This window comes from Cavia porcellus, unplaced genomic scaffold (genome assembly GCF_034190915.1).
Source record: "Cavia porcellus strain 051 isolate PalLab524CR breed Dunkin Hartley unplaced genomic scaffold, mCavPor4.1 scaffold_6, whole genome shotgun sequence".
Classification (NCBI taxonomy): Eukaryota; Metazoa; Chordata; class Mammalia; order Rodentia; family Caviidae; genus Cavia; species Cavia porcellus.
In genome coordinates, this window is record NW_026947489.1 from 79,242,710 (window position 1) to 79,256,767 (window position 14,058).

The window sequence follows — 14,058 nt, forward strand, 5'->3', positions numbered from 1 at the left end:
GAACAGTTTTGTTTCAGCCCTAAGATTTCTAATTCAATTGGCTTGAAACTTGAAGTAGTATTCCAAATTTAGACAATAAATGAACTAAATTTCAAATGAGGGAGGAAGGATTAGATCTTTCTTTATACTTATGGCGTATACCTTTTTAACTCCTTAACATAGAATCTTAAAGTTTGTAAGAAATTCTCAAGACCATCATTTCAGAATTTTTTTCTTTAAAGATATCACCTTATCCTTCAAAGTAAGATGTAGTATTGAGTTATATCATGATTCCTGACCGCTCTCCTTACCTTTAATAACAATTTATTAACTATTATAGATACTGTTAGAGACCTGTGATCAAATTCAAAGAAATGTCATGGTGCTATTCTGCTGTCTAAGAAACTTAAATTTAAATCAATCTGAGATGTGTCTGGTATTCAAGCATAATGCAGTGTGAGATAGCTGGATCTTTTCCCATGAGTCTTGGGGTCTGTTATTGATATTATAAATAAATAATATCAAGAAACAACTAGGGCCAGGGATTTAGCTCTGTGGTAGAGCACTTGTCTAAGAAATATGAGACCCTGGGTTGGAATTCCAGCACCACAAAAAATAGGTAAATAAAAACAGACAACTAATGTTTATACTGAATACTACTTGCAAAAAACTTGCTGTCCACTTCTAATTTGGCCTGATATCTTCTATTACAAATAATATTTATGAAATTTTTTTTTCCATTTATCAGCTTTGAAATGGCCAATCAGTTGCCACTGGTATAAGAGCTATAGATAAATTGTCAAAAGCACAGTTCAGTTTTTTCCATGCCATTTGTACTTCAACCTGGCCAGAAATTCTCAGAGCCTTGACAAAGGATATTTTTTTAAAAAGCTTCTTAACATACTCGGAAATCTGAATAGTTACCTCAAAAACTGCCAAGCGTGTCCAAGTTTTAATATGCAATCATATCTGAGATCATAAGAAATACTAGTTTACCTGCATCAAGTTGTCTAGTTAATTAAACATTTTTGGAGCGTTTCTACAGTTAAAGAAAAGAGTCAGTGCTGCCTCTAAGTCTGTTTCATGTACAGTTCCTATTACCCATAGCTCTGTGTGTTTAACACTTCTTCCTCCATACCAGCTGACTAGGTCTAGAATTTAGTCCTTTTAAATATTAGTTCCTCGTAGGTTCTTATAAGGGAAGTTGGTCTCGAATGCTCTATTCTTCCTGGAACATAAAGTTACAAAAGTACATTTGGCATCTAAATGAAAGGCATTACCTTCTTGTTATGTTAGCTTTTATTAGAAACAAGCTTTAATGTAGTCACTTCTGCTGTTTGCACTTCCCTAGCTGGGAGCATCAGAATAGACACAGAGGGGCTGGGGATATAGCTCAGTGGCACAAGCATCTGTCTGGCAAAGTCAAGTTCCTGAGTTTGATTCCCAGTATAAAGAGAGACAGAGACAGAGACAAGAAACAGAGAGACAGAGGAAGGGAGGGAAAAGGGAAGGAAGGAAGAGAAAGAAAGAAAGAAAGAAAGAAAGAAGAGTAAATAGAGATTACCATTGGAGTCTTATCTCTGCTTTGCTAAATGGGTCATTAGAACTATGTAATTATGCCTATTTTTTTCTTTGTTTACTTGTGAATACTAACAGAGATAAGAGGAAGGAGACCAGCAAAGAACTCCAAACAGAAATCTGTAACAAATATCTTGAGCCAGTTGATAGATTAGAACTATGTTCTCTTCTGAGATGAAGCTCAGGAGTTATTTTATATAGAAGAAATTACCTCCAGAGCACATTTTCATGTTTTCAAAGCATCTGATTTCTTACTGTTTACTGTTATTAACAGATAACAAGAGTAGACTGTACATTCCATGAAGGCAAAGATCATGTTTCCTCTACTGTTGATTCCTCACCTATTGCACTGCTATTGTAATATACACAGTACATGTATAGGAAATATTTCACATGAAGGTTTTCTGAAGCCATTTTACTTTATTTTTAAGGCTTACTATCATTTTGAACTTCTTATTAAGAAAGTTTCCAGGGTTGGGGATTTAGCTCAGCGGCATAAGCACCCGCATAGCAAGCGTGAGGTCGTGAGTTCAATCCCCAGTACCAAAAAAAGAAAAAAGAAAAAGAAAATTTCCAGACATACCAGAGTAAAAAGTATGTTCTTATGAACTCATTACTTAGGTTTAATAACCATCAGCATTTTCCCTGGCTTCTTTCATCTATCCTCTCCTTCCCTTCCCCTAGCTTGCATTGGAACATTTTAAAGTAAAATACAAATATAATGTCGTTTCATTAGAAATATTTAAGTAAAATATTAACCATTGTGCTATTGTCATGCTTAACAGTAAATCCCTAATTTCAATCTAAAACCCTAACTGTATTTAAGTTTTCTGAAAATACTTTTAAAACAAATAGCTGGGCATGGTGGTATATGCCTGTAACCCTAGCACTAGGGAGGCTGAGGCAGGAGGAATATATTCCTAGCCTGGGCATCTTAGCCACTTGATGAGATTCTGTCTCAAAATAAAAATAAAATATGGCTGGACTGGGCACCAGTACTTACATTCGTGTTCTTCATATACTCTTCAGTCCTTCAAACATGTTCTTCCACTTGTTACAAATTATAATAATAGCAGGCATTTATTTAACAAATATCTTGAGTCAGTTGGTGGGTTGGAACTACCTTCTCTTCTGAGATGCTCATTACTGTATGCCAAGCACTGTGCTTTACATTTGTTATTTCATAAGGCTCTTAGGATAACAGGTAAGTATTATACCTACTTCCAGTTGATTTAGTGACTTGCTAAAAGATTTATGGTTAGTGTATGAGTTGAAATTTGATGTCTGTGTGTGTGTGTGGTACTAGGAATTGAACCCAGGGGTGCTTTGTGGCTGCTGCACCCCCATACCTTCTGTTAAATTATACTTTGTGACAGAATTTCAATTGTCCTAGCTGATCTGGAACTTGATATCCACCTGCCTCAGCCTCAGCCTCTTAACTAGCTGAGATTACAAGTATGTAATCCTAGCTTGAGCTAGGATTTAAACTTAGATATCCTAACTCTTGGCTCTGTTGCCTTCCTTAGTATGCTTTAAGATGTTAATGAAATAGAATTTTAATCACTTTACATATGTTATGAGTTCCCTGACGATGGCAGAGAAAAATGATTGAAATGAAAAGCTGATTTTCCTGCTCCTCTCTTAAACAGTTCTTGGGAGAGGGGGGATCAGTAGCTTTTTTCCAGAATTAAAACGTAAATATTTTCTTTTTTTTTTTTTTGTCTTTTTGAGACAGGGTCTCGCTATGCAGTTCAGGCTGGCCTTGAGCTCACTTTGTAGCCCAGGCTGGTCTTAAACTCGAAACAATCCTCCTGCCTCAGCCTCCCAAGTGCTGGGATTACAGGCATGAGCCACCATAAAACATAAATATTTTCTAGCATTCCCTTAATATACAAATTCAACAATCAAGGAGAGAACTTCATAGAGTTTTGTGCAAAATGAAAGGGAAAGAAATACAGATTCCAAAAGGAGGCAAAGAAGAATGCTTTAAAAAAAAATAAAAGCAGTGTATAGCTGTCAGAGCATAGTCAGTCACATATGACTGTAATCTCAGGTGCTGAGAAGGCTGAGACAGGAGGATCATGGATTCAAAGTCAGACTGGGCAATTTAGCAAGACCCAAACTTAAAATTTAGAAAAGGACTGGGGATGTAGCTCAGTGGTAAATGTCAGAAAAATGATGGAGGAGGTAGAACGAAGGAAAAGGAAAGAAGGGAAGGGGAACAGCAGGCCGATCAAAAAGGTTTAAATGATCTAAAATTTCTTCTTCTAAACTTAATTTCTCTGTTGTCCTCTAGGCTGTGAGACTGGAAAGTACTTATCAAAATAGAACACGCTATATGGTAGTGGTTTCAACTAATGGCAGACAAGACACTGAAGAAAGCATTGTCCTAGGAATGGATTTCTCTTCTAATGACAGGTATGGTGCCACAAAAATAACCTGTTACTGTTGCCTTTTGACTATTACAAAACATCTTATATGGTTCTTTTTTTAAAGGGCAAAGCATGAAGAAGCCTTTATGCCTGCCTTTTCTTTCGTTTTTTTAGAACTCAATAAAAATGGGGATGGTTCCTTAAACTCAAAACAGAACCTTTTATAATTGTGCATCTTTGGATTTAGCTATACTTTATATGTCCGTAGCTAAGTAGGCTTTGGTTTTTGTTGGTTGTTTTGTTTTTAATGTCCCTAAGGTTTGAGGCTTTTTTTTCCTCTCTCTCTCTCACTGGTTGAGGAGAAACCTTGGGAAGACTGTGGAATGTGGCTGCTAAGCAGATCTTTAGACTCTGAGATAATAAGGCACAGGAAATCCTGCCAGATGTCTCAAAGCATTGACTTCCTGGTTGAGGACTAGAATGGAATTGTAGAATAGCTAGGGATGTGACCCTGGCCTAGGGGAATTTAGCCACAAAAAGAGCAGGAGGATGGGAATGATTCTGATTGTCCCGGTGTTGGTGAGTAGGACCGAAAAATCTCATTATCACTGGAAAGTTTCCCAAACCACTGTTTACCTGAGCTTGGACAGAGACATTAACATGAAAATGACTTGTGGATTCACAGGAATCACAGGCCCAGAGTTATTAGCCTGTAAATCACTTATAGCTTATAACTGTATGCTCTCAATTTACACAGGCTTATAAACCAGTTTGGGAAGCTTTCTCCATCAATTAACTTCAGGTGTTACCTAAACAACACTTCTTTAGCAATAACTTTTCCTATAAAAGCACCAACCTTGTCTACTTGTGGGTTTAGGAACTCTTGATTTGGATTTTCCTCTCTTGATTTGTATACTCTCTAATAACATTTACCACTAACCATCTGTGGATATTTAAATAAAAGATAATGATACCTACATAAATAGAATTATATGTCACTTTCTCAGTCATAGAAAGTAACCTCATTATAAATACTCAGTAGCAATTTGTGGCTAGTGGCTCCCCTATGAAACAGTAAATATGTAAAGCATTGCCATTATTGCAAAAAATTCAGTTGGATATAACTGTTCTAGAAGGTATTTCCCTCTGTTCAGTCCTTCCTGACCCTTCTTTTGAAAACATGGAGCTGCATAGAAATTTCAGTTGAGTCTTCCCCTAAGGACTGAAGGCAGTGATTCAGGTTATTCCAACCCAGAGTGTAAGTAATCAGGTGTTTAATCTTTTCTCTTTGGCTTTGTCCTAAACTTTACTAGAAAAAATACAAATGGATACCCAATTTATCCTTAATGAACCATATCTATATGCTATGATAGTCCTGCGTATGTAACAAGAACCCCATTAATAGAAAGAAATTTTAGCTGGTGGAAAACAAAAATGGAATATTTTAAACTTGATATGTACTGTGAAATTCCCATAGATCTTCTGCTTGAATAAGTCCTTGAACAGGAAGAGAAATACTGTTGCTCACATAATCTAATGTCACTTCCATCTCAGTTGTTATTGAAGAAATGTATCTTGTTTCACATCTGAAAATATACAAAAGAAGTGTTTCAAAATAGTATTCAGCCAAAGCAGAACCCAGATTGTTTATGAAAAGTACAAGTAGTTCTTCAGATATGGTACAGCCATGTCCTTTAGCCTATCTTGAGATAGGGAGGGAGGGAGGGAGAGAGAGAAGGTGTGTGTGTGTGTGTGTGTGTGTGTGTGTGTGTGTGTGTGTGTTATATTTTACCATACTGGGAATTGAACCCAGGGCTCACATTTGCTAGGCACATGCTATATACTTGAACATCCTCAGCCATTTTGTTTTGTTTTGTTTTTATTTTGAGACAGGGGCTCACTAAATTACCAGGGTTGGTCTTCAATTTGTAATATTCCTGCCTCAGCCTTCTGAATAGCTGGAATTACAAAAATCTGCTATAGGACCCAGCTAGTCCAAGGATTACTCAATGCCAAGAGCTTTAAGTTTCTGAAAATTGTGGAATGTGTGATTTGTTCAGTTCTAACTCTGAGGTTTGCATAAACATTTTGAATACCAGTAGTCTAAAAATGAACTGAAATCAAATGTAAAGGATGAGGTAAAAGGATCAAACATTGGAGACCAGCCTGGGAAACTTAACAAGACCTTTTCTCAAAATAAAAATTTAAGAAGGATGGGGACGTGGTCTAGGCAGTGTGAGGCTCTGAGTTCAATTCCAGTAAGAAAAAGAAAAAAATAAACAGTCCTTGGAAGGCAGCTAATGCTCACTACTACATTCCCAACACAGACAAAAAAGATCCTGTTTGTTTGTTTTGCCTTCCTTTGGTTTTTGAAACAGTCTCTCTGTGTACTTCAGACTGGCCTTGAACTTGCTATGTAGCCCAAGCTGGTCTGCTTTGCAGCAGTCCTCCTGCCTCTGCCTCCCAAATGCTGGGATTACAGATGTGTACCACCACGCTCCACTAAGAAACAGTCTTTGGAATTGAGTTAGATTCTATCCCTTGGACTAAGAACTACCAAATGCAAGTTAGCAGCACTCAACAGGGCATTTTAGATAGTAGCCATTTTTAAAACAGCAATATGTGAATCTCATTCAATAAGTTTTGTTTGTTAAATATATCAGAAGCTGACTAACTGTGCTCACTTCAACAGCACATACACTAATAGAAGGAACTGACTAACCATCTCTTTCAGTAGCTCCTGCGGAATATATAGAACTATCAGTAATATGATGAGAATTTCTCATCCTAATAGGCCACATTTTTGAGCTTAGAGGCTTATGCTTTGTGTTGAAAGAGTTACTAAACAAACCAGGCGAGGTAGCACATGCCTGTAATCCCAGCACTCCAGAGGTTGACGCAGCAGGATTGTTGCAAATTCAAGACCAGCCTGAACTGGTGAGCTCAAGGCCAGCCTGAACCACTTGGTGAGACCCTGTCTCAAGAAAAGACCAGAAAAAAAAAATTAATGAACAAAAGACTGCTTCCCACAATAACAGGAAGTAACTTGTGCGCTATTTCTTATCTTGCAGTAGCACTTGTACCATGGGTTTAGTCCTGCCTCTCTGGAGTGATACCCTGATTCATTTGGATGGTGATGGGTAAGAGCTTTCCCTTTTTATTCTTCCACAGCAAGCCAAGGGGTGGTACTCCATCTTAGTGACCCATTCATGCAGCTGAATGGGAGGCCCAGTGCGCCCCACTGAACTGACATGTCAACTTCTCAATGAGCCCTTTTAAACTCCTGTTTCATAAAGTAGAATAAAAATACAACTTGCCAGAGTCTCTCACTTCTTTTCTTTTAGGCCAGCTATGGTAGGAATCCAGACAAAGCAGTGGTAGTTTGTTGGCTCACTCTTTAATCTAAGCATGTGGCACTGTGGCAGCACTCTCCTAGAGGATGATGTGTTCTGTTTCAAATAACCCCTTGCGACCTCTGCCAGCTGTCAGTCTGCAGCATAACCTCTTTCCTATGCCAGTTCTTTCTGGCAACCCCATCTCCCCTAGCTCCTAGTGTTTTTAGAATGTGTGCCCAAGAGATCGATATATTTGCTCCAGTTTATAAAACCAGGGGTCAGGTTTGCTAAGAGCCAACAAAATTTCCAAATAAAAGTGCACAGCAGAACAGTTTGGCTGTAGCTATACCTAGGGAATTGTATATAATCCCATAACTTCAGTGTGGGATTCCATTCATTTTTATCTGGTAGATAAAAATCAAACAATTTGTTGAAACTTTTCAGTCAGATCCTATGCTCTAGTTCACTATGAAATGTATGATGATTCTATTAAACCAGCTGTTGCTAGCCTGGAAACAACTTTGAAAACTTACAGTTGAAATAATTTATCCTCACTTGTGGATTTCTGTCTTGTTCTTTTTTGTTCTTAGTGGGTTCAGCGTTTCAACAGATAACAGAGTTCACATTTTCAAACCTGTATCTGTGCAAGCAATGTGGTAAGGTGACTTTTACTATCTCTACAAAAAAGTGATTTTTGAACTATTCTGTTTTTTACATAAGACCAGTATTTTGTGAGAAGTGGTATTTGACGTGGTACAATGCACTGGGAAATGCTGTATGATTGTTAGTGCCTGTGGGATTTTTTTGTGATTTGTTTGTGTAGATATCATAGTTAAAGATGATCTAGAAGAGCAATTGTTAAATTGTCATAGAGAAAGACCTTGAGCACTGATGAGCAAGGAAAATTTAGAGGTATTTTTAGGCTCTGAAAGAAACAATGTATGAGATATCTGGTTGAACTAAGTATTATAGGGATATATTAACTAAGTTACTTAGCTAAGAGCTAAGTCCAAAACATCGTGGGAGGAGGGGCTGGAGAATAAGCTGCAGAGCCTTCGCACTGAGGTTCATCCCCAGTCATTTTTTTATTTTGAGACAGGATTTAGGATCTTATTAAGTTGCTGAGTTGCCCAGACTGCGCTCAGTTTTGCAGTCCTTTTACCTCAGTCTCCCAAAGTACTGGGATTGTGGTATGTGCTGTCACACTCATTTAAGAATACCTTGCGGCTATGCATTAGCTTTTGATTTTCTGAGGTAATTGGGGATAACACTAACAAAATTATATTATATAGAGAGAAATTTCCATTTAAACTGCTCATAGTATTTGCACAATACAAATAAAAGCTAGAGAAAATGTTGTTGTTCATAACCTTTACTGACACTTTTGAGTTATTTACTATGAGCCAGGCATTATGCCAGGTGCTTTACATGGGTTATATTTAATCATTACACCAACACCCCAAAATAATATTGTTGGCCTCTTACAGGTAGGAAGACTGAGGGTACATAACTGACCTGAGAGTTTCTCATTCATTTAAACAAAATAGACTCATTCTTTTGTATTATCTGGAAAATGATCTAGTATAACCAGAAAATGATGGACTCGTAGTTCAGAATTCATCCCCTAGACAGGGATTTAAATTTCAGTTTCTCATTCAGCTGCCTGTTCTGTGGTAGTAGTAACCAAAAGGCGTGGATAGAAGGTGGCAAAGTAAACTTAAGAAATAAAGGAGCTTGAAAAAGAGTTTAACCTTCCCCTCACCTCTGAAATATCTGAGGTGCCAGCCTTTGAGTGTATCATAGGGCAATTGCCACGAGTTTAAAGAAAACACACAGTGATTATTCCATGTGTCACACTAACATAGATCCTTACCTTTGAATCCGTGTAATGAAACAGATTCTTAAGAATCTAATGTACTTTGAGTAATAGAAAGCCTGTTTTAGCTTTTTAAAATAAGGGCCCACTGTGTAGCTCAGGCTGGCCTTGAACTTACTAACTAACGTAGACTGACCTTGAACTCTTGGTGATCCTCCTGCCTCAGCCTACCGAGTACTATAATAACAGGCATGTGCCAATGTTTTTGGTTTTTGAAACAGTCGCACTGTTTAGCCCAGGCTGCCCTCAAACTCATAATCTTCCCATTTTAACTTTCTTAATGCTGGGATTACAGGTATGTACCACCACTTCCAGCTCTAAAAAACATTCCTTTGTAAAGATTCTGCAACATTGTTTTTAGCAAAAAATAGACAGTTTCGTTAGTCTTAGAATGACCAAAACTGTTCATTGAAAGTTGTTTATGGGCCAGGGATATAACTCAGTTACACAGCACCTGCCTGGCAAGCGCAAGGCCCTGAGTTTGATTCTCAGTACCAAGAAAGAAAGAAAGAAAGAAAGAAAGAAAGAAAGAAAGAAAGAAAGAAAGAAAGAAAGAGAGAAAGAGAGAAAGAGAGAAAGAGAGAAAGAGAGAAAGAGAGAGAGAGAGAGAGAGAGAGAGAGGAAGAAGAAGAAGAAGAAGAAGAAGAAGAAGAAGAAGAAGAAGAAGAAGAAGAAGAAGAAAGGAAGGAAAGAAGGAAGTTTATGTGATGAATAAATGGTCCAAAGAGACTCTCCAACTAAAGCAGCAAGAATGATACATGTCTTTATATCAATACTTATGGAACATTCATGAACATGTCCTGATGACTTAGCCACATCTTTCTCTGATCTTATGGAGTGTCTAAAAAGCAAGAGAATGTAGCCTTACATGATTCTATGCCAAGGGAAATGAATCTTTGTGTATTAAATTGTTGACCTCTTTAGTTTTTTGGTGATATAACCACAGCATAGTTTCTTTTTTCTTTTTTTTTTTTTAATTTATTGGTACCGGGGATCAAACTCACAACCGCCTGCTTACAAGGCAGGTGCTTATGCCACTGAGCTAAATCCCCAGTCCTTCCCAACATAGTTTCAACTATAAGATAAATAGTCTATTTTTCTAGACATATTTTTCAGTTAAGGGTTTGAAATACGCATGGGTTACTGACTCTTTGGTAACCCACAGTCTACAGTGCTCATTTTACAGTGGAACACATCTTTCAGGTCTGCACTGCAGAGTTTACACAAGGCTTGTGAAGTCGCCAGGATCCATAACTACTACCCAGGCAGCCTGTTTCTTACCTGGGTGAGTTATTATGAGAGCCATATCAACTCAGATCAGTCCTCCGTTAATGAATGGAATGCTATGCAGGACGTGCAGTCCCATCGGCCCGACTCTCCAGCGCTCTTCACAGACATGTAAGTCAGCTTGCAAAGCTCCCTGCTGTGTCCTCTTGCTCAGCAAGTTCCTCTCCAATTTCCTCTGTGGGGAACTGCCCAGCAATCATAGTCACTGTCAATACCATACTTCAGCCAGAAGCCACCCAAAAAGACATGAAGAGTTTCACACCTGAGTATCAGAGTCTCCATAGTGAAGAACTCCAATGCCATAAAACCCATTATTTAGGCTGTACTTATTTAAAATTTGAATGTGAAGTAATTGAGCTGAAATTTGTGTCATTATCTCTGAAAGGATAATGCTATATATAATATCTCTGTAAACAAATTAATGGCAATGGCAAGAAGCTTTGAGAGAGATGCTTGTAGTACTTAAGAAAATATGATGTTTCCAATCAATTTAAAAGAATAATTGGTAAGCAAATTTTAAACTTTATATTCAGATTTACTTTCTGTTGAGATTTTTTTTAAGGACAGCCTTAACTCTGCTACACTTTGCTTTAAGTCCGTTTCAATGAGATTTTTATTAAATCTTCCTGCTGTACTCTAAGTTGGATAAGTACTAAGGTGGAGCTGATGCTTATTTCCTTTTTGGGATTATGAAATTTATGAAATTTTTTATACTTATTTCCTCCGCTGAAGATTACTCAAAATGTTTATTTTTCTCTGAATTAATCTTTCTGTACTTGCAAGGTATTCTACAGCTAGAACAGAATAGCTATCTGACCTTACAAATAGGATTTTGCTTTACAATTCCTAAAGTCATACCAGAACAGTTCATGGTTTGTTTTAAAGGCTTTAGTTAGATAGTACTCTAATAAATGCATTTTACTAAAAAAGGTGAAATTTGTAACAGTTGTGTACATGAAACAATCCCAGGAAGTTATTAGTACTAGAACTTTTTTTTCAGTACCCTAGTCCTTTCAGGATCCCCTAGTAGTAAAGATACAAATCTGTGGAAAATATTATTCATGATTTTGTGTTTTATACCTGGCTAATGAATTTTAAAGGACTGGATGTCTAGCTAGAGAAAATTTTGAAACTATGATACACCCCCAAAAAACTGACAAATAAATTGCTGATAATCTCTCTACATTCATGAGCAAAAAAAAATGTAAGAGATAGCTCCTAGCATCTAGTAAAGCATCAGTGAATATTAATTCTTATGCATACTATAATACCAGTTTTAGATATGTTTAATAAGTAAACGTCTATCTGTTCATATGAAAAGAATACATGGAAGCTATAACTATTAATAATTATTTTTAGAGAAACATTTTTCTTTATATTTTTATATATTTTCCAAATTTTTTCCATGAAAACAAAGAAGAAAAAGTCTGTATGTGTGCTGTAATGTGTTTTCCATCCCCTTCATCCTCCCAAAACTGACTAGAAAAGCCTATGAAAGAATGCTGAGTACAGAGGGATGACGTATGCTACCTTGGGCTTACATGCTTTACTATGAATAGTTTATATTTGAAATTCAAAGCAAGGAGGAGAGAATACATGTCTGTAATATCTTTAGGATACATCTAATGCTATGCCAGACACTTCATGTATGGTATCTCATTTAACCTTCATAAGAATCTCAAGACACAAGTATTAATACTGCCCTTACTTTATTAAAAAGAAAACAGACACGGGGAACAGGAAAAACCTTTTCAAGGTTGTATCACCAATAAGTAGCAGAGGTAAAATTGAAACCTAAGTCTGTCTGTTCTCAAACAACTTTGTCTCAAAGAAGCACGAAGGATTGAAAGAAATATTACTAAGCCAAATATAACATTTGCACACAAGTGCTAAAATTTGTTTTTACCAATGTCTTTTTAAAAGAATACTAAAATTATACATTTAGTTTTTATCATTAGCTATGCTAAGGAAAAGTGAAGCAGAGATAAAAAAAAATTATTCCTAGTCAAGACAGGGCTACCTTTGCTGACTGATGGGAAAATGGCTCAGGTATTAGTATATTTTGTATTCTGCAGAGTTCATGAGAAGCTAAGAACACAAGTGATGTGGAACTTCAAAGCTATGGGGTTAGAGCTCCATTTTTGGAAATTACCAAAGCTATTTTTGCAGCCAGTGATAAGGCTGTAGGCAGCAAGGGCAGGCAGGATGCCTGAAGCCTTAGTCTATTTCCATCTCCAAATAAGGAGGTAGAGAGCAGATATCTTTCTTTAGTAGGTATGGGGAAAAGGTGAGGCAGAATGTGCTTTCGGTCAGCTTTACTCATATACTACATAATGTGAAATAATGCCTTTAGAGAGAAGCATCCAGTTACATTGAGCCAGTACCTTTCTAGTAATTGGCCAGGTATATTCAAGTTCCAAGAGTAATTTTATTTTTAGGAGATTCAGGAGACTGAAGAAAACAACAAAATCCTGTAGGTAGACTCTTGGAATGGACTGAATCAGCATTTTGGGTTTCCTGCCATTTGGTATAATCATCAGCATGTATTTTCATGTGTTTGTTTCCTTTATCTGTAAAGTAAGGATAATGATTTCACAGATCCTGTAACAGTTGTCATGAAAAGGAAAGCATGTTGATGGAAGTACTGTAGGTAACTGATCCCTACAATCCAATTGAGAGAGAATTTGCCTTATTGAAGAAGGCAAGACTACTCTTCCTGCTTGTCTATTTTTTAGAACTACAAAAATGAATTAGCATACAGTGGCATTTTAAACTACAAAAACCCAATTCAAAAGTGGGTCTACCACCACTGTACTCTTAGTAGTCTAGCTCAGTAAGTGATACCTAGCTGTACTTGATGCAAAAGTATGGAAGTGGTCTTCCATTCAAGAATACTTCTTTTTTTTTTTTTTTTTTTTTTTTGTCTTTTTCGTTTTTATCGGTACCAGGGATCGAACTCACGACTGCCTGTTTGCAAGGCAGGCGCTTATGCCGCTGAGCTAAATCCCCAGCCCCTCAAGAATACTTCTATCCAGAATATTCAACTTGTCTTTGCTCCTTCGTGGATTTATACACATGAATATATTTGGTGGTTTAAAAATACATATAACAGGGGCTGGGGATTAGCTCAGCAGCATAAGCGCCTCCCTGGCAAGTGCAAGTGTGAGGTAGTGAGTTCAATCCCTGGTACCAAAAAAATATATATGTATATATATAATTTTCAAGTAACAATTTCTACATGCTGTATTCAGTACATTCTTAAAAGAAACTTTTAAAAGCAAAATTTTTATTTGCCATGCCTGCACAATATAAATTTGAGGATAATAGAGGCAGAGCTTGCCAGTTTAGAAACATAATAAAATGGTATATTCATTAACTTGTTTCCTCTGTAAGAAAATTCATTATTTCTCTGTCCTCAGACCAACAGAACGTGAACGAACAGAAAGGCTAATTAAAACTAAATTAAGGGAGATTATGATGCAGAAGGATTTGGAGAACATCACTTCCAAAGAGGTAAGAAACCCTGACTTCTCAGCAGTAGGATAACCATAATTGTGAGACTAGAAATGGTACATGGTTGGAAGTACAAAGAGACTTTATGGAGATTAGTACCATATGTCATTTTCATTTC

The 14,058-nt window shown here is 37.0% G+C and overlaps 1 protein-coding gene across 8 annotated transcripts in view; it reads left to right on the forward strand.

Moving 5' to 3' along the window:
- Ssh2 (slingshot protein phosphatase 2) overlaps window positions 1-14,058 on the forward strand; it is a 245,482-nt gene that overhangs the window by 187,232 nt on the left and 44,192 nt on the right. For 7 of the 8 annotated variants that reach the window (XM_013152202.3, XM_013152201.3, XM_063251110.1 and 4 more), the window contains 5 exons: window positions 3,854-3,975; window positions 7,001-7,069; window positions 7,855-7,920; window positions 10,344-10,538; window positions 13,847-13,940. In XM_013152202.3, coding sequence (XP_013007656.2) covers window positions 3,854-3,975; window positions 7,001-7,069; window positions 7,855-7,920; window positions 10,344-10,538; window positions 13,847-13,940 — 546 coding nt within the window. Of the gene's footprint in view, window positions 1-3,853; window positions 3,976-7,000; window positions 7,070-7,854; window positions 7,921-10,343; window positions 10,539-13,846; window positions 13,941-14,058 lie in introns of those variants that run through there. The other variant, XM_063251113.1, reaches the window with a different exon arrangement.